General features: G+C 43.9%; 1 protein-coding gene across 3 annotated transcripts in view; it reads right to left on the bottom strand.

Moving 5' to 3' along the window:
• Positions 1–422: 422 nt before the first annotated feature.
• Positions 423–26940, bottom strand: part of LOC137427029 (synaptotagmin-like protein 4) — a 31860-nt gene continuing 5342 nt past the window's right edge. Inside the window, exons 1-16 of one of the 3 annotated variants that reach the window (XM_068116144.2) lie at positions 25352–25479; positions 13341–13521; positions 12796–13056; positions 12457–12566; positions 10300–10411; positions 8939–9034; positions 8138–8801; positions 6638–6829; positions 6196–6321; positions 5792–5958; positions 5176–5278; positions 4229–4390; positions 2723–2828; positions 2333–2480; positions 1744–1952; positions 423–1583 (exon numbers count right to left, since the gene is read on the bottom strand). In XM_068116144.2, coding sequence (XP_067972245.2) covers positions 1441–1583; positions 1744–1952; positions 2333–2480; positions 2723–2828; positions 4229–4390; positions 5176–5278; positions 5792–5958; positions 6196–6321; positions 6638–6829; positions 8138–8801; positions 8939–9034; positions 10300–10411; positions 12457–12566; positions 12796–13056; positions 13341–13444 — 2703 coding nt within the window. In that variant the 5' untranslated portion in view covers positions 13445–13521; positions 25352–25479 and the 3' untranslated portion in view covers positions 423–1440. Of the gene's footprint in view, positions 1584–1743; positions 1953–2332; positions 2481–2722; positions 2829–4228; positions 4391–5175; positions 5279–5791; positions 5959–6195; positions 6322–6637; positions 6830–8137; positions 8802–8938; positions 9035–10299; positions 10412–12456; positions 12567–12795; positions 13057–13340; positions 13522–25351; positions 25480–26940 lie in introns of those variants that run through there. The other 2 variants (XM_068116143.2, XM_068116145.2) reach the window with 2 other exon arrangements.

Raw genomic sequence — 26940 nt, forward strand, 5'->3', positions numbered from 1 at the left:
CCCCCAAACCAACCCTCCCCACCCCCCCCCCCCCCCATATGTAGTATATCTTTCCCCTCCCTCTCCCCTCACCCGCCACCCTCTCTGCCTCCTACCCCCCACCCCTTCTCGGCAACGCTGGGTACTCCGGCTAGCAAGTTTATAACTTGAGAACAGCCAAGGGGGATCGAATTCAAACTTGATACAGGTATGTATAATGATAAACATGAACCAATTAAATTTTGGGGTCAAGAGGTCAAAGGTCAGGTAAAAATATGATAACTTGAGAACAGCTTAAGGGATTCAAATCAAACATGGTAAAAGTATGTATAATGATGTAATACTGTGGGCGGAGGCATATCGGGTGACGTCGAGTAGTGTCATTCTAGTTTTAAATGAGATTCTTCACATCCATAAAAAAAAGTCACTTAAAAAGAAAGCAATTGTTCAAAAAAAAAGAAATCTTTATTTTGTACAGTTTAAAGAATAAAATATCAACTTTTTTGCAAAGTTGAAAAAAGATCTGCACCAATCCCCCACAATGGAATGGAAGCCAACAATAAAACGATACACATTGAAAATGCCAGTCACAACCCGCAGAAAGCAGTAACTACAACCGAGTCTCCAAGATATTTCATAACGACAACACCCACAAAGCCTCCATCAATTCAGAAAGAAAAGGCCAATAAGCTTGAATTGAGTGCCATGTTCTGGAGTAAACAAAACAAACAAAAAAAATGTTCTGGCATGTTCTGTGTGCCATGTTCTGGAGTGATAGCCTTATATCCATCTGAGCTACGAACAACAACACGACGGTGAACAAAGCAATGGGACGAGCATAAAAAAGAAAATTGTACAAAACACAAAACTCATTGCAACCCACTACAAACCCAAACCTTTAGATTTCGAGAGGCAATTTGAAGTGGAAACTCCGAAACAGTCTCAAAAATAATAAAATAATTAATGTAACAGTGCAGGGGGGAAAAAGAAGAAGTCAAATAAAGCAGAAATAGAACAAGCAGCACATACATGCTGCATTAATAGGTACAAAGGTACAAAGGTAATAGGTACAAACCTCATCCCAAAGAGCCTATAAATACTTACAAACCATATTGCACTCAAAACCTTACTTGGCCCATCTCTCAACCCTTTCAAGATCAAAAAAAATATTTTAAAACGATTTGCACCACGTCTCATTCCAATTTAGTGCTTCACACCCTCAAAACAAGACAAAATACTGGAAATGTGGGAAAACAAGCAAGGTAGGGGCAGAGGTAAAGAAATCAACAGCCAAGATGGATGGACATGCAAGAGACGTTAATATAGGAAACCTGAGAAGGGATAACCACTCGAGAGAAAGGAATGGCGAATTTAAATATCCCAAGTGGAAATGTAGTTAAAAATAGAAATAAAAACCAAAACAGATAGACTACAAAATTGAGAACTCTAACCAAATGCCCATTAGTTTTTGGATCCTCCCATTGTGTGACGAAGGAAGAACGTGCCTTCAACCCAAGTATTCTGGTGGTCAAGCATCTGGTTCCACACATTCGCTTCCTCCTCATTCGAGTCCAGCCATGGCTCCTTCGGTGCCTCCCCCTCTTCTGCCAGGCAAGAACGGCATCAGGAATGAGAGGTACATGTCAGGGTGTTAGCACGATGGGCAAGGAAAGGTTGCGTAAGCAATACGACAATTGTACAACATCCCGAGAGGGAAGGGAAACAAAATTGATTAACTGTTAAATGGCAATAAAACAGACAAACCTGTGCCGACGCTGAGTCGTAAACCACCCAGGAAGTGGTTGCTCACGATAGTTTCGTGGTCCCACACAGTGAGCTCAAGGCAACGTTTAGCGAGAAGTTCTGGCGTCACATTGGGGTACACCAGCGTGAAGTTCCACACCGGGTTCACCTCCTTCGAAACCACTGGCGTTTTCATCTTTTCACTCTTCGTCTTTCCATCCAGCAGGTATCTGGGGGTCAAAGGACAACATGCAAAGCCTCCACGTTAATTTGGGAGGAGATGGAGACCCTTGATAGCTCATGATTAATCTCAACTCCATTCCAAGACTCGGTGGCATAATGGCTCGGGTGTCCACCGAGTCGAGGTGGTCGACAATTCAAACTCCAGCGGAGTTGTACCAAAGTCTATAAAATGGTACGTGCTGCATACTTGCTTCATGCTCACTATTTAAAAAGGATAGAGCACAGATACAACCACAGGTTCGAAACCATTACACAAGCTCGATAGGCCTAATGGCCTCACGATATTGAAGTTCCTTGTTAAGGAACTCGTACTATTACGCAAGCCTTGTAAGTGGCACAAGCATCGATTCAATTGGCCCAACGTTACCCTTTGACAAAAGGATCTGCAGTGCGTCCAGCTTTGGCTGCTGTCAAGTTGCGTGCCTCCTTCACCTGGACATACAGCTCCCCCGTAGTACTGGGCACCTTCATTTCTGGCCCCACGTTTTTGGGTCGCTTATACCAACTAGTTTTCTCTGCGAGATGAGGGCAAATCACAAAAACAGTTCAAAAATAATTAAATTGAACATCAAAAAAGGTATACAGCAGCAGCAGCAAAAACGGGTAATTTAACCCCATCCTGCGAAGCACAGTAGTGTCCATCTCTAGGCTGGAGCTCCATAATCACTGCTGGAGAGCAAGCCCCAAGCACCAATCGTTTTTATTTCAAAGTATAAAGCCTAAAACATTTTTCAAAGGTACCATTTTGGGCACTCACCTTTTACTTGAACAGATTTCTCTTTTACGTCTTCTGGAGGAACATATTTCAGGCCCAAAAGCAACTCCCCCTTGTACTGAGGAAAAGCATCTGTCGGCATCTTTATCTGCATTCACAGGGCGAGGGAAACATTCGCTAACGAGTACAGTTGGAGGTCCGATGAATCAATGAGCGAGCAAATAAATTAAAGCAAAATAAAGGGTCAAGAACGCCAGTTGGATATTTCACAATGACTCGTAGTCAACAGTAAACGTTCAGAGGATAAGGGTGGAAGATGCAAGATGGAGAGGAAGGTAAAGCTATAATGGACGATATACATTCTTTAGGGAAGAGGGTCAACATCTTGCAGAGATGTCGATATTAAATTCATTTTTAACTCAACTGGACTACCGTCCAGTTGAGTTCATCACATACTGAACCCGTCTGTCGTCGTCGTGTCGTCTGTTAACCTTGACGTTAACACTCCAGCGTCCACAAATATCAACTGATTCTGACATGCAGCATCCTTACCCCAAGGACCAGGTTGGTATTACATTTCAGCCCGATCCGTTGAAAAATGGCGGACTTAGGCGACCATTTTGTTTTTGGTCATGAAAACGACGTTAACACTAGCGTCCACAACTATGAACAGATTTTGATCAAACTTAGAATGTTTAACCCTTACCACACACGGTAGGTTGCTATTGCATTCCAACCCGATCCATCACAAAATGGCCGCCATAGGCCGCCATATTTTCAGCTCCGAAACGACGTTAAGACTTTAACGTCCACAAATATTTATGGATTAGGATTATGGAATATTTCATTTATCTAACAACTGACCTACTTTAAAGTTGTCCAGTCAGTTGAGTTCAGTTGAGTTCTGCTTCCCTGGAAGCTCTAGTTATACAATGGTGTCAGCTCGTGGAGGAGCTAAACAACAAAGGGTAATGGGTTTACAAACAAAGGGTATGCGGTGGATGGACCTTCACAATGAGGAACAAATGAGTACCAATGCGCCGTAGAGGAACAGAATGGGAAAATAATCCGCACGTGTAGATGGCAGGTCTTTTGAAAGACTGAAATAAGGACGAGACAAGGGAGATGATGCTACAATCGAGAAAACAAGGGGACTACTTCATAAAGTTGAGTAGACAGTCTCGACTTTGGGAAGGTAAAGGTTTCTAAAGGAACAGGTGTGACCTGGGGTGGCTTGCACATGGCAGAGGTAATAGAAGGGAGGAAGAGGAGCAAGGCCAAATTCAAGGGTGTATTAAATAGAGAGTCCACAAACATGCTACCGGTGGGAGAGTGACAATCCTTGGGCAATAAAAATCGCTGGTATGATTTACACGTGCTCCTGTGGATAGATGGGTGGTGAATTGGTAGATTTAAAATATATATACATTTTAAAAGGTGTCCATCACACCATGTTCAGAAATATAAAAGGGGCATGTCACAGGAATGATTGTCAAAATAGAAATGATGCACGTGACCAATTTTGGAATCCCTCAAACTACTCCTTACCTTAGGCCGGAGAGCAAGCCAATGTTTGGTGCGGTTCTCAAGATTCCATGTGTCCATATCTATTTCCGCCTCGCCCAGGAAGACGTTCCGGCCAAAGCGGTCATGGTGCCACACCGAAAACTGCAGCGTACGTGTCACCAACTGACTCTGGGAAATGGGGTACTGTGTGTGTGTGTATGGGTGGGGTGGTGGAGTGGGGAGGGGATAAACAAAGCAAGGAGGGGGGTCAGGGCGGCACATGTTCGGCCTTTGTATCAAACAAAGCAGGAAACGGACAAGATCCAACACCACCAGCAAGAAGCAGAAAAATGCAATTCAAACTTAGGGAGGGGAAAAGGTGTGGGGCGGGGGGGGAGGGGTGGAGCGGGGTGAAGGTTCGAACAAAAAATAGAACAGCACTCTGTAGAGAACATACCTCCGCCAGGTTTAACATTTCACGTTTTGTATCCCACCGATTGGTTGGATCTAGATTCGGACCCGAGCTGTAAGCTAATCAGCTTATTCTTGTTGCCTAACCAACTCATCCATAACTTTTTTTAAAATATCTTGCTATATATTGGTTTATCTCTATCACTCAATGGTGAAGAATCACTTATATTTAACTCTCGTATCCAGATCCGTATCTTCACCAAAATCGAATCAGTTATTCCTCGTCAAGAGGCAGGCATGAGGCCCATAAAGCTTGTGCAATGGTCACAAACCTATGGTTGTTTGGCCATGCTCTATCCTTTTTTAAATGCAGTTTTGTTTCCCCAAGCAAGCTCAAACCATTTTTAAAGTCTTCGGTAGGACTCGGCTGGGGTTCGAACCACCGACTTCCCAGACTCAGAGGATGCTCGTTAAGAGTCGCAAGATCGTCATTTTAAGAGATGCAACCAGACATTTCCTTTCCATTTTACAGTAACGAAGTGAATACAAAGAGAGCTGCACGGTACTATTCCCGTTACCTTCAGGTTTTCGTTGTATATTGGATCGAGGGTGGCATGTTTGATGGAGGTCTTGCGTTTGCTGGCTCGTGACTTGTCTGGCAGGAGGTACGTTTTCACATACCTGACACGTGAGACAAGACGCATCAACCAAATACTGGTGATAAAAAGTCAGTTTCTTAATTTGTCAAGAAGACAAAAAAAGGTCCCTGCTCTCAAATGTTGTGTTTGTGTCCTTCCCCCTCTCTCCCCATCTTGTCTACCGCTCCCTATGTTATATGTTTTATGTGTCGGTTTGTCTTTCTGTGTGATTAATGTTCGCTCTTTCACGAGCCTCGATCTTGTATACAAAAAAAAAAAAAAAAAAAAAAAAAAAAGAAGAAGGAGAAGCAGAAGAATAAGAAGAAGAAGAAGAAACAAAAGGAGCAAGAGATCAAAATAAAAAATAAGCATGTAATTTTTTTTTCCCACTAATAAGATGAAAATGCTCATTTCCAAACCGTAGTAACCAGTTGGATTTCTTACAAATGGGTTACATCGATGCTACAAGTTGCTCTTGCAATCTTGCCACATGGTATCTTATGACGACAAACTGTGCACAGATAAAATTGTCAGAATGTGAAGAACATGTGCTTACGGGTTCGATGTGTTGACCTTCGTGTTGGCAACTGCCAAGTTCCGGCACTTGTGTATGTGCACACACAATGTCCCAATCTTGTAATCGTATAGGAGCGAGCAAAGCAGGTCCCCCTGTACGTCAACGTTGCCAAAATCCACATCACTATAGGCACTCAGCAGGCTGGCCTGTAAGGTGCAGACTTATTTTAAAACATCTTGAGCAGTTGCTCAGAAGTTTGAGATTCAACCCCCAAACCCCACAAGCACATCCCTTCTCACCATCTCCACTCTCGCCCTTTTCCCAACTAAAAATGCCCAAAAGTTGACTTTTTAGGCCAGTTATCATTGCACCATTTTGCCAAAGATCAATCCAGGTGTATCCCTCTTGTGTAAACAGCATGACTGCTGGAGGTGTGTCCTCACAGTAGAAAGCATCGTTCGGCTCTTGAGCTTGCTTCCAGACAGTTGGCTCATTGTCCGACCCTGATGTTGCGACACCAACTGGTCTATGTCCGATTCGCTGTCCTCTCCTCCATCCGACCGTTTGACCTACAATCACAGAAAAGTGCATCACCTTCGACTCGACCACACAATTATGATTAAAGAAATAAATTAATGGTACAATACAACATTCCAAAATGAAAATGGGATACAAGTCCCATCTCAACAGCAACAACCACCAAATCTCAACAGCAACCACCACCAAATCTCAAATTCCAGATATTTCCACAATGCACTGGGATGGCTCCTTCAATCAAAAGCAACCTCAGTTATAGTCCAAAAGCTCACTGGGATGAAAACTCGTATCACCAAATGGTTCATAAACACGATTAACCCAAATCCCCAAATTAAAACGAGTTCTTACCAAATCGGGGACCGAAACACTACGCAGGCTCATTCCGTTGCCCACGCTGCGCAGGTCGAGCTCCGACTGCGCACGGCTCCCCCTCGAAGATTGCTCAGAAATCGAATTGTCGTCGACGCCGTTCTTAAAGCATTCCTCTTTTGAATTTACCACAATCTCTGGGATTGCTAAAGGAGCATGTTCTCTCCGCTTCTGCAATCAGAAATGTGTAGGTCAATAATGCTTCCAGAGCTGAGTTTACGAATGTCAACCAAGGAAGTCCAAGAACAAACCCGAACAATCGATGGGAACAGTTTGACCTCCACCCTCACTATCCCACAGTTAAGGAGTTGAGAAAGCGCAAGTTCACCTGACAGGTTCTCAACTTGACACCTATTGTCCTTTCTCCTTGTTTAATTGCCTCTGGCATTTCCAGTGCCAAAAAACCAAAAAAGAAATAGTAAAACAGACTTAAAACATCTCAACTTGATGCAACTGACACCGCATAAAGATAAGGGATCAAACCTAAAACCAAAATGATAAAGGTCAAATGTCACACTAACCGACTGATTGTATAAAACCAGAGCCAACTCGGTTTCAGTTTTTAGCGATCACGTGACAACAGGCGCCATGTTTAAGCCCGAAAGTGACTAAACAATGAATGAAACTCAGGAACATAAAAATAAACCTGTCTCTAAAAGCAGAAAGTTTCATGCACGCATAGACTTAATATGCAACTATGCATGCACACTTGAAAGCACGCGCGCGTGCACTTGACGTAGGGCTCCAACATGGCGCCCATTACCGAGTTGGCCAAACGCTGTGTATAAAGGGCTCTGTATAAAACCAGGGCTATGGAAGCACAATGTTGAGGAAACATTTGCGGTGAAGGGTAAAGTTATCTATCTATAATTCCAGTAATCTCTGTTTGTACGTCTGTACGTTTGTACGTCTGTTTGTCTGTGACCGCTGTTTCTCGACAACCACGGGTCCGATATACTTTTAACTTGCCAGGTATATTGCTGGGGACCTGAGGATGTGCCTTTTCAAGGTTTCATATTAATCGGACAATTACTTACCGAGCTATGTCCAAAAAACGATTCAACCAATCAGAGAGCAGCGAACGATCGCGTGTGCCGAACGTGGAGGACACACTCTGCCTCGGATGGCACATTTGAGAGCGTATTCATTTATTTCACGTTTGCAAACTATGTTGGCGTTAAACTATGTTTTAAAACTAATAAAACCGAATTTGCGATTCATTCGCTTTCCTGCGCGTTTGTGCACGCGATGGCGATTTCTTTTCTTTACCAAACTCCGGAAGCCGTTCGCTTTGGACCAAACCATTGCATGTAAATAGAGGGGGGGGATTGTCACCGTACTCGCAAGCCGTTCGCTTTGGACCAAACCATTTCATGCAAATAGAGGGGGGGGGATATAATTTTAGATATAGATATAGTACGGGCAATGCCCTAGTATATATAAATGACACAAAGGTATCGAAGAGACAAGTCGACTCACCCCGAACGCTGTTGACGAACGAGGATAGTGTTTAAGAGCCGAAGCAATGCTGGCGTCATCACCGTCATCAGGCTCACGAGCACTTTCATCCAGATAGCGATCCAATCGATCGATTTCGGAATACATGCTACCACTTTCAGAATTAAGCGATGGGGATGTGGGTCTGCGCAGGTCACCGGCTTGCACCTCATCCTCCGAGGAAGCCTTTTCCTTGCGAGTTTTTAAAGAATCGTCAGCATTCTCAACATGGCTGCTAACAGTAACAGGGGCCGGAAGGGCGAAAGGCTGTGAGCTTTCGAGATGTTCCGTTGACGTCCCCGAGACAACTGCAGTCACTTCCTCTGGAGAAGAGTGACGCTTCCGAACATTTCTAATGAAACGATGGGCATTTATGGCAATACGCAAGCCACTGAGTGGTTTTACAGGGGAGGGTCCCTTTAAGTGATCGTCGTTCATGGCAACTTCAGCGGTGTTTCTCTGATGATCGGGGCTAGGCTCCAAGTGCAAGGATGTGGTGCTACTGGAGGAAGTGGGAGACTCCTTTACAGGGACATTATGAGGACTTTGAGTCTCAGCAATGGAGGCAAGCGTGGCCTTATTGGGGGCAGGTGTAATGGCGGATGCTTTCCTTCGGTCGATGTGTCGAGAAGTCCCTGATGTCGCCCTTGAGGAAAAAAAAGAAGAAAAAAAGGTCAACGGTTATCAGAGGTAACCTCAACATTTCAGGTTGCCTTTGAGATCAGAATGCAACCAAACAAAATATGAAAGATATAAATTAAGGTCTTTGCAGCGAAGCCTTGCCTCGACTTGTCAGACCGATGGCTGCGATGAGAATGTATTGTCGGCATGCTCATAGCGTCCCAGTTCTCTTCAGGTTCTTTGGGTTCCTCAGGAATTCTGAAAAGACCCCACAAAAGCATTTTGCTCTCAGAGATATATCAGTTTCGACACCTCTTAACCCTTTGAGTACGGGATTTGTTTTGGATAAAAATACCCCCGGTAAGGGATAAATTTGGAATTTTGTTACGGGAATGCAAACACGTACTGACGATCTATTTATAGGTAGAGTCGATGACGTGTAGCAACGTCATCCGTACACAAAACTTGTTCGCGGGTTGTGGCACTGGACGTCATCCGTACTCAAAGGGTTAAGACAGAACAACAACATTTTCATGTTTAAACACACAAAACTGATGGCATACAAAGGAAAATGAGAAAAGCTAAAGCCGACACTGCAATGGGGTGCCTAACCAACAACCACTCAGGCCGATTCCCTGGAATACCACTGCCATGGGGAGTAACACCCTCACTCATGAAATAAACTATTGTGGGAACAATTTACATCATGATAATTGCGGTCATTATGTAAACGAACACAGGAAAGTCAGCCAAACCCCATCTGGATGAAATAGGTTAAGAAACAAATCAGCATATAGGAATAAATGACTAACGCCCCAATTTTCCTTAACATGGCATGTGTTTGTTCTGACGAAATACGGAAAGTAAAGGTTCATTAAAATAAAAAATAAAAAAAGCTGGAAGGGGCCCCAACACTTGTTTAATTGTCTCAGGGCCCATTCTGGCTCTCAGCGGTCCGGCCCTGGTAACTAGAAAGACGAAGCTGAATGAATACACGTTACGGTGGTGGTGAGGATTCTCACCTCGAACTAAACTATGGCCCTTTACTGCTAAGATTGAAAACAAGTTGAACAATCAAATAAAACATCACCCAGTACTTCAAAACATCAAATGTGAGCCCGTCCTCTTCCTCCTCAAATAGTCACCCCACACACTCCAAGATGGCGTTGTCATCTGCTCCGAATGCAGATAAATCTTTCCGTGAAGTTAAACTTTGGCAATGACCCAATGAAAGCACGATGGGAAAAGTCCCATGGAATGCCTATAAACATGACTGCACCATGTGAACAAGCAAGCACCGATCCCTCGCAGACATCCTACCCCCCACAACGTACCAGATCAGACAAAGGATGCAACACGGAAGTGCATAATGCATTTTGGGTGACTTCTACACGAGCCAACCATTGACATCACGAGTTAGCAGGTAGCAGGTAGCAGGCAAGGTCAGGAGTAGTAAACTTGTTTTGACAAACTATTCATCCTTTACTTACACAAGACAACCTGTAGGTGTAGGTAACACAAACCTCATCAGTTGAACTGAACGGGCTGATCGAGGTGAATCTGGAAGCTCCTGCATGCTCCCAGCCGATCGATTAGACGTCTCAGATTCTTTGGATCCCCGTCGATGCTCCATGCCTCAAATGAGATTAGATCAAAAGCAGCATTACAATGGGTAAAAAAAAAAAAAAACAATGGCAGAAATAACTAAAACAGCACTCAGTAGAGCGCATACCTCCGCCATGTTGAACAATTTACCTTTTGTATCCCACTGATGGGCCGGATCTGGATTCAGACCTGAACCAAAATCTAATCGAATTGCTCTCATCGCCTAACCAACTCATCCACCAAGTTTTTTCCGAAGTCATCAACAACTTTTTGAAATATCCTGATATATCCCACATGGCCAAAAGTATGTGGACACCCAAACATCACACCCATATGTGTTCATCGAACATCTCATTCCAAAATCATGGGCATTAATATGGAGTTGGTCCCCCCCTTTGCTGCTATAACACCCTCCACTCTTCTGAGAAGGCTTTCCACTAGATGTCGGAACATTGCTGCAGAGATTTCCTTCCATTCAGCAACAAGAGCATTAGTGAGGTCAGGCACTGATGTTAGTGATTAGGCCTGGCTCACAGTCGGTGTTCCAATTCATCCCAAAGCTGTTCGATGGGGTTGAGGTCAGGGCTCTGTGCAGGCCAATCAAGTTCTTCCACACCGATCTCGACAAACCATTTCTGTATGGACCTCGCTTTGGCACGGGGCCATTGTCATGCTGAAACAGGAAAGGGCCTTCCACAAACTGTTGCCACAAATTTGGAAGCACACAATCATCTAGAATGTCATTGTATGCTGTAGCGTTAAGATTTCCCTTCACTGGAACTAAGGGACCTAGCCCGCCCGCATGAAAAACAGCCCCAGACCATTATTCCTCTTCCACCAAACCTTGTAGTTGGCACTATGCATTCAGGCAGGTCGCATTCTCCTGGCATCCGCCAAATTCAGATTCATCCGTCGGACTGCCAGATGGTGAAGTGTGATTCATCACTCCAGAGAACACGTTTCCACTGCTCCAGAGTCCAATATAGCACCTATGGTTGACCAGGGCAGCTCTAGCAGGGCAGAAATTTGACAAACTGACTTGTTGGAAAGGTGGCATCCCATGACGGTGCCACGTTAAAAGTCAGAGCTCTTCAGTTTGGCCCATTCTGCTGCCAATGTTTGTCTATGGAGATTGCATGGCTGTGTGCTTGATTATATATACCTGTCAGCAATGGGTGTGGCTGAAACAGCCAAATCCACTTATTAAAAGGGGTGTCCGCATACTTTTGGCTATGTAGTGTATATCGTTTTTGGTCCCACATCTCAATAGCAAAGAATTCCAAAAAAAAAATGATCCGGATTTGAATCTTCCCCAAAGTTCAATCTACCTGTCCTTGTCACACACAACCTGCCCACAAAGTTTCGTCGGAATCCATCCAGAACTCCAAAGTATCATGCAATATATGGTTTTTGATCCCTCTCAACAGGGGAAAAATAATCACATTTAAAAAAAAAAGGTATCTGGATCTTCACCAAAATTGAATTAATTCTTCCTTGGCACAACCAACCTGTCCACCAAATTTCATTCAAATCCCTACATAACTGAGATCCTGCTCACGGACAAACACGACAGACAGACAGCAAACGGGGCGATTCTAATTTGCAAGTTCAATGCTCGGCCTGGACATTTTAATTTCAGTCTAATTAAACCTTTGTGATTAAATTATCCCCCGACCAGGCACCACCCCCCCCCCCCCCAATGATATTGTGCCCCCTTTGCCCTTCTGCCGCTCCAGCATCCCTGAATACAAGTATTACACATTGGCAGACTTCGAGAAATTCTCAACTCGCTGCAATCTCACAGCTGGGGGGGGGGGGGGGGGGGGGATTGGGGAGGACTCGCTTCACTGCCACTCCCCCCCCCCCCCCCAATTAACTAATTGGCCAAAAGCACAGATTTTATGCTATGAATGCAATGCATCAGACTTTTCAATAAGACAACATATGGCACTCACCAATTTATTCTCCCAAAAAACAAATTGGACTATGTGCTCAAAGAAAAAATAAAATAAAAATCCGTCTAGATTTTTTTTTTCTTCCAAAGAACGAACACGTACACGTGCACCATCCCTCACCCGATCGATGCCTGATTGATCGTCTAACAACCTCCACGCCTAAAGGGTCACCACCAAAACGCTTCTTGCACAATTCACGGAACCAGTCCCCAGTCTCGGCCTTTATCTTCCTGCAAACAAAAAACAGTAGCGAAAAGATTGAGGTGTGGTTGAATTCCGAGACAACCAGCAGGCAATTTGCCAGATGAGATTTTTCAATGGTCCTTCAAAATTGAGTCCACGATCATTATTTTGCCAATTGCACTCAGTTCCCCCCCTCTTGACACGAGAAAGGATGGTAGAACCGGTGCACCTTTAAACATTCCTCGTTTTAACCCACGACACGCCTTGCAGACTCACATCTCTTTGCTGCAGACAATGCACCACCATGGCTGGGTGGTGCTCAAACCCTGTCCCCTGTTGGCATCGCTTGTGGCCGCATCGTTGGTGGGCACCTGACAATCGGTGCACACCATGTGATTGCAGCCCGGACACTGCTGCCCGGTGTTGAAAAGGAAGCCCAAACTGGCCTGACAGCGCGCACATGACTTGTCATTGGCCGACTTGTCACCGTGCCGTGCTCCTTTGCGCTTCACCTGGTTCAATTCTCTACGTAGCTTCCTACAGGTGGAAGGGTGGAAGGATAATGAAGCTCCGAGGAGCACGGGCATGTACTCGAGAAAAGTTCAGCGGTGCATTTCACAAGCATTACAGAAAATGCGCATGTGGGACTTGCAGAAGTGTTGGGATTTACAATCCCCCGACACCCCTCTCCAGATAAACCGATTGAAGCAGAGAATTCCAGCCTGCATCTTGCAAAATCCAGAATATTCCAGATAACTATCGGCTGGGATACACAAGTCCGCTGTGGGCATATACTAAACAAAATAAATAGAATTACTCACTTGAGACGCGTTGCTTCAGAATTTTGCAGTTCTTCATTCCTCTGAATAACTCCAAGGATAGTCCTCTTCTCTGCCTCAGAGAGGAAGCTCAGGTCCAAATCCATCGTCAGAGTAGTTGGGATTGACGCTTATCGTTTCCAACTATTTCTACTCACCAACAGAGATCATAGCAATTGTAAACCTGGAAAACATCAAAACAAAAAGTTTACCTATTGAAACAAATAATTGCAAATATCTCAGCTGGTAAAGTTCAACATTTGTTTTAGTACACCGCTCCTTTCCTATGCCATCTCCAGGCGCTGCACGACGTCATCACCGGGCACAGAATTTTGAGATTTCTTGTTTTCTTGTTTGTCCGGATGACATCTCAGCCATCCTTCGAGTTGGGAAGGTGAAATTTGGGCACAATAGTGAGCAAGTGCTTTGGCAAAAACGGTATTTTAAAAATTAGTTATTTAATTATTATCGATTAAGTACTTATTTATTTCCCTTCTCTTCTGGGAATTATCTCGGGCACCTTTTGAGCTCGGAAGCTGATATTTTGACAAGACGATGACCAAGTGATTTGGCTGTAAATGCTATTTTTGCTTTATTGATCAATTATATAATTATTCGATTGGTTACTTAATTAATTTTTTTAAAGTTATATTCGGATGAAACGGTGGTGGTTTTGGTATTCTTTTAGCCAGTTGATCAATTATTTAATTATTTTATTATTATTAATTATTTATTTTCATTATTAATCATTTTCTTTCTCATCTGGGCAATATTTCAGGCACCTTTTGAGCTCAGAAGCTAATATTTGGGCATGACGGTGACCAAGTGATGGCTTTTAAGGATATTTTTGATTGATTAATCGATTATTTATTTGGATCAATTAATTATTATTTTTTGATTAACGACTTATTTAATTAATTTTCAAAAAGGTACAGCTTCGGATGAAGCACTGGTGGTTTACGTATGCTATTAGCCAATTGATTAAGAAAATATTTTATAATCGCCGTTTATCGATTTTAATGATGCAATTAATCAACTAGAATGCCACTCAGTAGAGCGCATACTCCCGCCGTGGGTGGCCGCTGCTGAGCCCTGTCTTCCAATGGTAAAAAAATTCCTGGATCTGGAATAATATCCTGAGCTTCATCAAAAAATAATCAATTCTTCCTTATCCCAAGGGCAATCATCCAACCAACTTTGATCCAAATCCGTTCAGAACTTTTCCAGATATCTTGTTCACAAACACACGAACACACAAACGAATGCATTACTCCCTGGCAGGAGTAATTATTGTACACCTCTCCCTCCCAATACAGTCTCCATGAGCTGCACGGTGGTATTGCCAGGCGCCGGAGGCGCCCCGGCAATGCCACGCTGGAGGATATTTATTTATTTGGCATGGGGGCGGTGTACTTTGAATGTATCTGTACTTGTTTTCTTTGTTTGTTTGTTTGTTTGTTTGTTTGTCCGGGCAATATCTCAGCCATTTTTTGAGCTAGGAAGCTGAAATTTCGGCACAATAGTGAGCAAGCAAAGTTAGATTCAGATGAAACGGTGGTGCTTTAGGTATTCTAGTGGCCAGTTGATTAATAATTTATTTTACCATTATTATTCATTTATGTTTGTTATTAATCACTTATTTATTTTCTCATCTGGCCAATATCTCAGGCACCTTTTCAGCTCGGAAGCTGATATTTGGACACGACAGTGACCAAGTGATGTGGCTATAAAGGATATTTTAGATTTATTGATTAATCATGTAATTGATTATCGATTAGTCAATTATATATTTTTCCGATTAATGACTTTTTAAATTAATTTTCAAAAGGTTCGTTTCAGATGAAACACTGGTGGTTAAAATAAGAAATTATTTTACGATTATTGTTAATCGATTTGAATTATGCCATTAATCAATTCATTATTGTACACTTCCAATAGTCTCTGTGCTGCGCTATAGGATATTTATATATTTAAACTGGGGGAGGTGTACTTTGAATGCATCTCTACTTGTTTATTTTTTTATTAATGCTTTCCCAGGTTAGATCTGGTTAGCCGTCAATATAGCCAGGAGGTGTCCAAGCCAGAATCTGCCCACCCTCCTTAGCTACCCCGGTTAGATGCCTGAATCACCATAATCATAATCCCTTCGTCTCACCTCCAGATTTGGATAAATTTATGACGCTGATGCCTTTTATGTGCGCATGTCACACCTGCACCTGCTCCATAGCTCTACTTTGCAAGCTGACATTACAGCTGGTGAGAAACATGTTGATCCAGCTCTACAGTGACAAGTTAAAATTACTCTCAAGAAGTGTCCTTTGCTCATTGGGTAAATTTCTTTAAAGTCATCGTATATGAAGAAAAAAAAAAAAGAAAAAGGTTATCCAGACCAAATAGCATCCAAATACTGCTTTACATTCGTTAGTGAATCCCGACAAGCTCCCCGCTCCAAACTCTGCCATGTACTCGTGTTTGCTAGATTTGAGGCCGACGTAATATTTAGGTCATTCATGTTGCCTTTTCAAAAGTACAACTTGTACCCAATAAGCTTTGGGTGCAACTTTCCAACTTTAAGTGGAAAGGGCAAGGTCAAGTTAGACAAGCGATGGAAATATAAAAACTGGTTTTCCATTCCTCCACGTTCTTCAGTCTCCATCCATTTTATCATTGTTACTTATCCATTTCTTTGCAATTGCATAACCTCATCTCTGCCATTAGCTCGTCCTTTGTCTGCTTTGGTTGCCAAGACATGGTTGCATCCCTGGCAGAATTTCTAGTCGTGCAACATGTGCCATGTTGGGCTGGTCTCTTCCTCCTTTGTTGCAAATCTGTTGCGACGTTGGAATACGATCAAGGCGCTGTATACGAATTTAATGGTGGAACTTGGAAAAACAGAAATGAAAAACTGCCCTGACAAAAAAATTAATAAAACAAAAGTAATCCCTTGGGGGTAGTTTTTTAGGTTATGAGCATAAACGATCTTACAGCAGGTGTAATAAAGGAACAATGACCGGTCTTTTGGCTTGACTTGCTTCAGTGGCAATTTGCCGAGATCATTCAAATAGTCCAAAACCGGCAGGAAATGGAGAGAAATGACAGCGTTGTCAATCCATGACCGGTCTTTTGGCTCAGTGCAACGACGACGTTCCTGGAAAAGGACTAAATGACACCAAACTCAATCCCTAACAACGGTTGTAGGCATGAGTTGGTTAGCTAGTCATGGCTGACCCATTCAAAAACAAAATACATGCGAGTGCAAGTAGGCTCAAAAACATGGGATGGAAGCATTAGTGAAATCAAATGGAAGACAAATACTGCATTGGAATCATCAGGAGGAACCGGGATAGGATTCGGGTTTCAACAACTACTCCAAAACCCTGCAACACCTGTGTACAACAGCAGCAACAATCAACTGAACTCAAATTTTAAATTCCTGGCAATAAATCTGAAGATGTTCAAGCACGGCAAACAACCAAGCTGTTCACCACTCAAGTGGAATCGACGAGAGGTTTGCTCGAAAATGCATATTGCAGTACTCAACTGGGAAAACTTTCCCAATGAGCACTCGTCTCGCAAAATTAGTCAAACTCTTCCTAACAAGCAATCTTCACCTTTGGGCAGCTTCAAAGCATCGATTGATATTCAATGCCTCGCCTGTCAGTACAAAACATGTCAGGAAGCAACTTCAACAACAATAAAACATCCTCCAGCATTCTCCAACACTTGCATCATCATCTTTCAAAGCAAGGTGTTAAAATTCAGATGCAACAAGACCTCATTTGTACTTCAAAGTATTCCATAAAAAACGGGCTGCTCTGAAGTGTTTCGGGCTGTGAGCACAACAAGAAACCCAAACATGATTGTTTGAGATTCAGTTGTGACAGATGAGGTGCAAACCTCTAAGATTAATGCTGAATAAGTGCATGCCCATTCCATTGTGACCTAATCACGTCGTGCCACGTTATGGCGAACGTTTTCACGTAGGAATCCTACGTGGTAGTAGCAATCGCGATACCGGGTATGCCCACCTCTGGCAGAAATCACTGCATTGCACCATCGGTGCATTGAACGTAGTACATTTTCTCATTGACTATGGGCACGATTGCTTAAGGCACGATTTAGGCATGATTGCTTAAGGCGCGATTGCTTAAGGCACGATTTAGGCACGATTGCTTAAGGCACAATTGCTTAAGGCACGATTGCTTAAGCGAATAAATGTTCTAAACCCCCGCAGACCTGTCCCCAAGGACATCGTTTCTCAGAACACCAGACCATTTTGCAGGCCTTCATTGGCTCAAGATGCAAATTCCAGCTTTTGCGTTTCATCTCGATTTTGCACCACCCTTGGATAACATCTGTGCTAACATGCAAATGAACACCATTTCAATCTTCAATCCTGTTGCCTGTTCTGCCTGCGTATTCTCTTTGACCCAAAACACCAGAAGCTCTTCAAACTTTGGGGAGGGAGGACCAAAATGGGTCAACATCTTCATTGTCACTGGGAGTGGAGTGGGTTGGGAACATGATGTTACTGTTCGAATGAACCGGAAAAGCAATCCACCAGGGACACCTCACGGACCTCGATGAAAGTGGGGTCTCCTTACAGAATGCAGGATATAGGTGGGAGAAGGTGGCAGAACTTAAGCAGTTCCAGAACAGCAACTGATGTAGGTGCGCATGAGGTACAATGTCATTTTCTACCATACCTTAGTTCTGAAAGTTATCAGTTAAAGGATGGAGGGGCATTGACGACATTTACTTTCCTTTGACTGCCCCCAAATCACACGCAGGACAGAAATTAGTTGTCAGTGAACTGTTACATGAATTACAAGGACATCAGACAACACAGGTGGAAGAAAAGGTTGAAAATGGATTATTTTGCAGATAAAGTTCCAATGCATGTTAATCATTCAAACACCGATGCAAGTTGTAAAGGTTGTTCATTCAACACCAACACTGGGTTGTACAGTTTCTTAATTAGAACCACAGTAGAGTTTAGATAATCTTTCATTTGACTTCCAAGGCCAATTTCTAAGGGGGCAATCGTCAGAGGAAATGAATGTATAAGTGGTAGAAAAGTTAATGAGGAACATTGACTTGTTCACGCCATTGTCGTCATTCGTATGCAGCATGTGGCATGTGGCATGTGGCTGTGGGTAGTGCCAGTTCTCGCAGGAGCTGTGCTGCTGTTGCGGTGCCCCCTGTAGGTTACAGCAGGAATTTCTAATTTGGGCAGGATGCTGACAAGCCCACAAACTCTTCGCGAAGCACACGGTGGGAACTTAACATCCACAGAGCAATGTCGGCACAGGACACCGTTCAATGGCCATCCGAGGAAGACATACACATGTTTATAGCTGGGCCGAGATTCGAACCCAGGCTAGATAGTTCACGGGTGTGCATGACTCGAGGCTGCCGTGCCAGGCTACGTGTTTAGGACACAACTGTTAACATGAAAGTCTGAAATAATCTGGAACAGTTGTACAAGGTCAAATCCTGGAACTACAGGAAAGTTTTGTGAATTTTTTTTAAAGTTTATATCCTAAAGGAAAAACGTGTAGCTCAAAAAAAATTCCTTAAAAGACAAAAGGTAAAAGGAGGCCATTTGGATCCTTAAAGTGCAACATTTTTGTGTTCCATTGTAAGACTTCTTTAAGTGGTCTAGTTCACAAACTGGAGGATAATTTATCTCGGACAATCGACCACCGATGCTCTTCACATATCCAGTCACAGGTAACGCAAGGTTGAATGTGGGCACAAACCCATTCATGATCAGGTGTAACCTCAAGCCAAGATAGTTTTCCAACAAAATGATTCATCAAGTCTAATTAAGTGCTAAACCCATGCCTTGTCCCCAAACCCTGCAAGGTGCAGCAAGTGCACAATCAACCCCCTTCTGGTGAAACTACACAAATCCAGAATCACTGCTCATCTCCACCAATTTGTTCCTATTTTTCCCCACCTGTGGAATAAACTTCCACATCCTCTCTTCGATGTCATTCTTCCCTCCAGGTTTTCAATACAGCTGTTCGCCACCATAATCAGATCATCCATCCCCAATCCAAAACTATGGCATTTTCTACTCCCTTTAGTTTTTCCTTCGAGAGTTTGCTTCTGTATACACATTCGACAAATGAGGGAGGATGGGATGACAAGCCACCTCTCTTTTGTCCCTTAACCTTGCTGTTGATGTCCCCCTCCCCCCCCCCCCCTCTCTTTCTAATGTTCCTTTTGTATTACATCCTATGTTCTAACTCCTCCACGAGCTTAGATTTTGTATACAAAAATAAGTTTCAACTCTCCCTCCATGTCAAAATGATGCTACTCCATTCCTAAGGGCGAGTGCCAAAGTCTGAGCAGAACTTGAACGCAATGTCGGATGCATTGCTTGTTTTCTTCTTAACTTTACAAACAAAAATCACAATATGGTCAAACACTTGGAATATGTCTTTAAATCTTTTTTTTTTTCTATTTCCACACACTCATCACTCGCTGTACCCACCTTACCCAGTCAAACTCAGCTGCTGCTGGAATCTGTCCTTCTCTCCTGACAAGGTGGAGAAGTTTGTCAAACCTCGACTGATTCTGCAACTGGACCAGACGGCATCAGCCCAAGGGTCCTAAAATCCTGCTCTGCCACTCTTTCTGACCCTCTCTCTGTTCTCTTCACCCTTTATTTTGCTCAAGGTCATCTGCCATCAGTTTGGAAATCAGCCAACATTACCGCTTTACACAGAAAAGTGCAAAAACAGATCCTTGCAACTACCAACCAACCAGCCTGCTCCAAATAATCAGCAAGGTCATGGAATCCATCATTGCTTTTGATATTAAATCCTTACTCTTCTCTAATGGCTTGATCTCGGATGATCAGTTTGGATTCAAACCTGGTCATTCTACTCTGGACATGTTGCTTCTGCTGTCTCAACAATATATGGAGGTCCTCAATGTCAAACAGGAAATCAGAGGTGTCTCCCTTGACATATCTCATGCCTTCGATAAGGTCTGGCACCACGCCCTGCTCACCAAACTCTCCCCTTGTGGTATCCATGCAAATCTCCATGCATGGCTTGCGGACTTTCTCTCCTGTCGCAGTCAATGTGTGGCACTAAATGAAATTCCCTCATCTCCCCTTCCTGTTCAGGCTGGAGTTCCCCAAGGCAGTGTTCTGGGCCCTGTGCTTTTTCTGGTCTTCATGAATGATCTCTCTGACTCTCGAGAAAATCCTCTTTTTCTTTGCTGATGACTCCACCCTCTGCCACTCCATTCCTCATCTCTCAGATCAGCAGTCTGCAGCCTCCTCACTCTCTGCAGACCTGGACAAAATTCACAGACTGGTCAAACAAGTGGAACATGTCTTTCAATCCTGACAAATCTCACATTCACTGTCTCTGTAAAGAGCGTCTGGAAAACCCTCCCATCTACTTTCTCAACAATCCTCTCCAAGAAGTTGTCACTTTAGCTTTTGGGTCTCACCATCTGCCATAATCTTTCCTGGGAAAACCACATTTCAAAGCTGGCCTCCAAAGCCAGTCGCCGACTGGGCATCCTCTGTCATGCGAAGTCTTTCCATGGCACTTAAACTCCTCACCACAAACAAAGCTTTCATCTGCAGCTTGATGGAGTACTGCTCTCCCCTCTGGGCTGGTGATCCTGCCTCACACCTAGCTCAGCTTCACACTGTAGAAAGCAAAGCTTTCAGAATCATTGGAATCTCCCACGATGAAGCCGATTCTGAGAGCCTTTCATTCGCTCACCGCAGGCAGGTTTGGTGGCCTTCGTCTTCGAGACTCCTCTCTGGCCTTGCACCGCCTGCTCTGTCTGCTCTGTCCACCACATTCCTGCACGATGCACAAGATCTGCCAGCAACCCTCTTCTGGTGAAACTGCCAAAATCAAGACCTTCTGTTAACCTTCACTCATTCCCCCCCCCACTTCCAGAATGAACTCCCACATTCTCTTCAATCCCACTCGTCCCTCCTGGTCTTCAAAACAGTTGTTCACCACCATCCCACATCTTCCCCCTTCCAAAACCTGGATCTTTTCTACCACCGTTAATACACCCCAAATCCACCTCCTTCAAATTCCGTTGTCTTTCATGAAAGTCCTTGTGGTGTCAATCTTGTTTATCCTGTGTACCCTGTGTACCCTGGCCCCACGTTAGTTTGCCAGGTTATTTGGAAAAAAGAAAAGAAAAGTGTAAATTCAACCAAAATGAAATTTATACTACCTGGTCTTGCATGGTCCCACGTGACTGTTAATCAACTTGCCATAAGGTGTCGTGTGATTTTACAAATATGGTATAGTTCACCTGCAGCCAATCAACTTCCCATGAGACCATGCACACTTTACCCAAATGGTGAAGTCTTCCTGATATTAGTGACAATTTTGGTCTTGAAGAATGAATGAATGAATGAATGATCATTTTAAGGCCATTTTCCCCGCTAGAGCGGGGGTTAGCCTTGCGGGCCCCATGACAATCATGGTTCCCTGTTTGAGGCAATGTTTTTATGGCCGGATGCCAGACCATAATTTTGGTCTTGAAGACCTCTACAAATTAAGCAAGATATTCTAATGCAAAATAAGTTGCAAGGAAGTGGACACAAAATGAATGACCAAAGCTCCTTCTCAGATTCGGGGAGTGAAGATGGGTAACAAAGCTTAGGCAATAAAGTATATAATCACATAGAAATATGCAATTAAAACAAATTGGGTGAGTTTGCCCGACGACCTCTCGATGTATATATATATATAGTCGCGCAACCGCCGAAATTTATATCATGCGGTCACGGATGCCGATCGCGAAGGCTTTAACCCCTGAGGCGAAAACTCAATGGCAGATTCCGAAACCAAAGCTACCCAAGCGTGCGGGATGGAGGGGAGCGGCGAGACCCCCACAGCCTTATCTATTAAACCAATCACCCGGAAAACTGCGTTCAGGTATATGTACAAAAATAATGCAAGGGCTTATTAAATGAAAAGCAAGGACAGGAAAAAGCACGCGCCGGTAATAAAATATCCTAATCGGGATCCCGCACACCAGATATCAAAGACAAGCCGAGGGGATATGAATGAATAAAAAGAACACGTTCGTCATGTAAAATGTACGCGGCGTGCGGTCTTATCTGTCTCGTCATTGGCTGTGGCCGCCATCCAACACCGCTCCGTTCGGCCCCGACCGTGCACCACAAGGTCCCTTGCTCCAAGTGCCACAAGTCCAACACAGGCCAGCGGCTCCACACGAGGTCGATTCGAACCACAGTCCTCGTCTCTGCGAACTCAACTCTGGATCAAACCCAACTGCCCCAATGGCGTTTGGCGCTCCTGACAACTCTGCGCACGAAAAGTCCAACTCGGGATCCAACTGCCCAAACGAACTCCTTTCTCAACTCGACTCATCTACTCAGGCCGTGAACTGCGAACCAACTCGTGTTCGGCGCTCGTTCATCAACTGCCCAAAATGGCGTACGGCACTCGTTAATATCCCCGGCTGGTGACGTCAGCTTTGGCGCGCTGCCAACCAATCAGAGCCTCGTAACTTCCCGCCCTCTGTCGACCCGCTTCGCGCCTCCCACGCCCATTCGCGCCAACCGAGCACAGCCCTCCTGGGCGTGGTACTCAAGGTGGATAGGCCTGTCCGGAGGTGTAGGTGGCGGCGGCCATTATTGGCGGTGTCCTGGCCTGGTTTCTTCCCAAGTCATGTCAGGGGAAGGCGTTACACTGAAGGTCCTAACTAATGTTTAAGTGGTGTGCAGTGCCAAAAGGGACAAAGGTTTGGCTAACCAGGTGAGGACACACAGGGGCTTATTCTTAATCCCTACACGACTTATCACTCGAACCTCCTGGTAGATTCACAAGTATACATCTTAACCCGACAAACGCCGACACATGAACTTATTCCAAGGTAGTTTTCCTTACCGCGACACCTCGAAGCATGTTACCTACTCAGCTCTATCTGCTCTACATATCACTAGCCACCAGACATATTATTATATATATATATAATAATAATAAATAAATATATATATATATATATATATATATATATATATACATTATATATATGGATTTTGACAGGCACGATCCCTACCTCGAGAAAGCAAGGCCAAATTTATGGCAAAAGACTTGAAGCTCAGAATTGACAGCCCAGCAGTAATAAACAAATTGGGCCTTTCTCAATTAGCTCGCACAAATCGATTTGAAAGAAAGATATACAAAACAAAAATACAATTGCATTACATGTCTCCATATGGTAAATCAAAATCCATTTATCGGCTATTATCAGATTACATCATAAAATTACACCCTGCTGTCCCCCAGGAGTAAAGACCTTGCATTTTGGAAGTGCTCACCGATGTCTGTTGTGATACACCAGCAAACCGTGGTGGCTCACTCGCCGAGGCGATCACAGGCAAATTGGAACGAATGACAGAATGGTAAAACGGATCGATATGGCCTGTGATAGATACAAGCCAAACCTGACACCTTTATCCATCATATATTACGGATTCATAATCGGTCAAATGTCCTCCGAGATGGTACACGAGGCATTGAAACCAAAAAAAGATTCAACTTATAGAAGAAAAAAAAAATCCCAAACAAATTGCTTAACCCCCCTTTTTTTCTTCATGTGCATGGGGTTCACTCACCCCCCCCCCCCCCAAATAAAAATAAAAACCCACACTGGAGGGATTTGGGTGTAATGACCTTCATTGCTTATTTCCAAGTGCACCCGAGTCCGAAGAGCCAGGCGATACCGATTTGACCATTTAAATGTAACCTCTGGGGGCAGAGATGGCTGCTCCTATGTAACATGTACAGCCACGAGATCCTGCGATGGAATGCGAGAGTCCCCAATGATTGCACAACCGTTATGCCATCAGAATACATTTCTGACGTCACCATGGTGCTTTGCCACCACAGGATGAATTTCAAAACCCCACTAGGCATACAGACTGGGCCCCACATGTATTCCAGAACCGTACAGCTGACATTGCCAAGGTAAACATGCAACACAACATGAAATGTCTCACAATAAAAATGTTGACAAGACTTACATATCCCATCCTACCACAACAAATGTATGAGAAACAGGAAGAAAAAGACATAAGATGTCATTGCCCCGATTTTAGTAATTGTGCTATACGGAGTTAAAGGTCGTCGGTTGGCACTCTTTCGTCAGATCACAAAACAAAATCCTCTTCATATGTATACCCACGCATCGTCTTTGTGCCAAGTTCGAACAAAATCCGTCCATGCATGTCTTGAAATAGTTGTGGACATGTTTAAGTAACAAAATAGCCAGTCGGCCATCTTGGATCCAATCTAAAAACGAAATGACATGCATATTATGTAAATCATTATCAGTGCGCAAGGTTTGAACAAGATCGATAAATGCATGTCTGAGAAATGGTCGAGGACGTGTTCAATATTGGGGGTATGGGGGGGTGGGGGAGGGGAGGGTTAAACAACGAAATTGGCCAGATAGCCCTTTCGACAGAGACAGAGACAGACAGAGAGAGACAGACAGAGAGAGACAGACAGAGAGAGACAGACAGAGAGAGACAGACAGAGAGAGACAGACAGAGAGAGACAGACAGAGAGAGACAGACAGAGAGAGACAGACAGACAGAGACAGACAGAGAGAGACAGACAGAGAGAGACAGACAGAGAGAGACAGACAGAGAGAGACAGACAGAGAGAGACAGACAGAGAGAGACAGACAGAGAGAGACAGACAGAGAGACAGAGACAGACAGAGAGACAGAGAGAGACAGAGAGACAGAGACAGACAGACAGAGAGACAGAGACAGAGAATTTTCTGGATTGGGAGACACATTCCAAGTGTTTCACCAAGTTGTGATTTTGTTGATGTCTGAATAGAGGGAAGAGGCTGCTACCTGCCTATCTGAAGGATGAGGGACGTCACGGCAGAGGGTGGGGTCATCAGCAAATAGATATAGGATTTTCCAGAGAGTGAGACACCTTTGATGAAGATTAGGAATAGGAAGTGGCTTACATTTAACTCCAGCCTTAACAGGTAGAGGAGATCAAAGGTTTCCATCAAGTGCCACGTGTTGGCTATGGGAGCAAAGGAAGTCCGTAAGCCTCGTGTGGAGTCGGCCTTGGATGCCATAGGCAGCGAATCTGGAGAGCAAGGAGAGATGCCAGACTGTCAATGTCTCGAGAAACGGCCCCGATCTCATGTCCGATATTATAGGCATCTGTCTATTGTTGGGAGAGTGGAAGCAGCATGTCTAAGGTAGACCAACCTGGTCTGAAAAAACCCCCCCATGTGTTCTCCCCTACCTGTTATTCCTCCCGACACCCATTATTTGTCCAAGTCTCCCTCTGTTTTGTCCTTCAACCCCGCTTTGTGCCTCCCACTTTCCACTGTTGCTTTTCGTCTGCTGTGTCTTGATACGTTCAGTGTTCTCGCTCTACCACAAGCCTCGACTCTGCAGACAAAAATGCGCCACCTTTGCAGCATCCTGTCCTGAACCAACTAATGTGTAAGTGTTTAATAAATTAAACAAATAAAAATAAAAAAAATTAAAAAAATAGAAAAAGAAAAATAAAAGAAAAATAACGTTCACAAAAAATGGAATTAAAAACGATTAGAAAACTTCTAGAAGCTCCAAAGACAGCACGAGCAAAGTCTGCAAACTACTCCACAAACCCCAAAAAGAATTGTTGATGTTAATGAGAGAGACAAAGAGACAGACCCCTTAAGCTGCAACTGGGAACGCACTTCCTGACAAACATCCTTGTCCGAGTCGCTGCCCAGCTACTTCCTTCCTGCTTTTCATCCCGTCACAAAGACCAGTTTAATAAGACTATTTGACAAAAATATTCTTCCTTGTTAATATCAAACTTTGCAGCAGGTGCAGCACACCAATCCCACCATTAAAACATAGAAAGTATAAAGTATTTTAAAAAAATTTGGTGTAAAGACTTGGATACAGGTGGACTGAGGCCTTGCTGAAGAGTAGGCCTACGCCCTGGATGTCAGCAAGCAAAGACAACTCTGAAGAGTTGTCAGCACGAGGCGGGGTGCATGGCCTTCAAAAGCAGCAGAACGAGTGTGACTTGATTGGTTGGCTTTGTTTGACAAACAAGGTACACACCTGCCGTTCCAACGTTGCCTCAATGCTGAGATGCCAACATGAAAACCATAAAAACCATAAAAACCATAAAAACCAGCTGAAGTCAACACACATTGCTCGAATTCTTGAATTTGGAGGCAAATTTTAGAGGGGCGAATGCAGATAAGCTCACCTGCATGACCAGCACAAGGTGGATACTTCACACAATCTTGAAACGAATCCTTCACACTATTTCTCCACAGCCATTATAGTAACTGCCAGGAGTGTCCATGTCGTTAACTCAATATACTGGTTTCAGAAGGTGGAACAGAGCCCACCCAGGTTTCAAAGTATCCACAGGTTCGTTTGTGTTTGTGTGTGGCGTTTTGTGTGTGTGGTGTTTTTTGTGTGTGCATATGTGTGGTGTTTTGTGTGTGCCGTGTTTTGTGTGTGCCGTGTTTTGTGTGTGCCGTGTTTTGTGTGTGCCGTGTTTTGTGTGTGCCGTGTTTTGTGTGTGCCGTGT

The sequence above is a fragment of the Myxine glutinosa genome, chromosome 5, assembly GCF_964187855.1.
Source record: "Myxine glutinosa chromosome 5, kmMyxGlut1.1, whole genome shotgun sequence".
Classification (NCBI taxonomy): Eukaryota; Metazoa; Chordata; class Myxini; order Myxiniformes; family Myxinidae; genus Myxine; species Myxine glutinosa.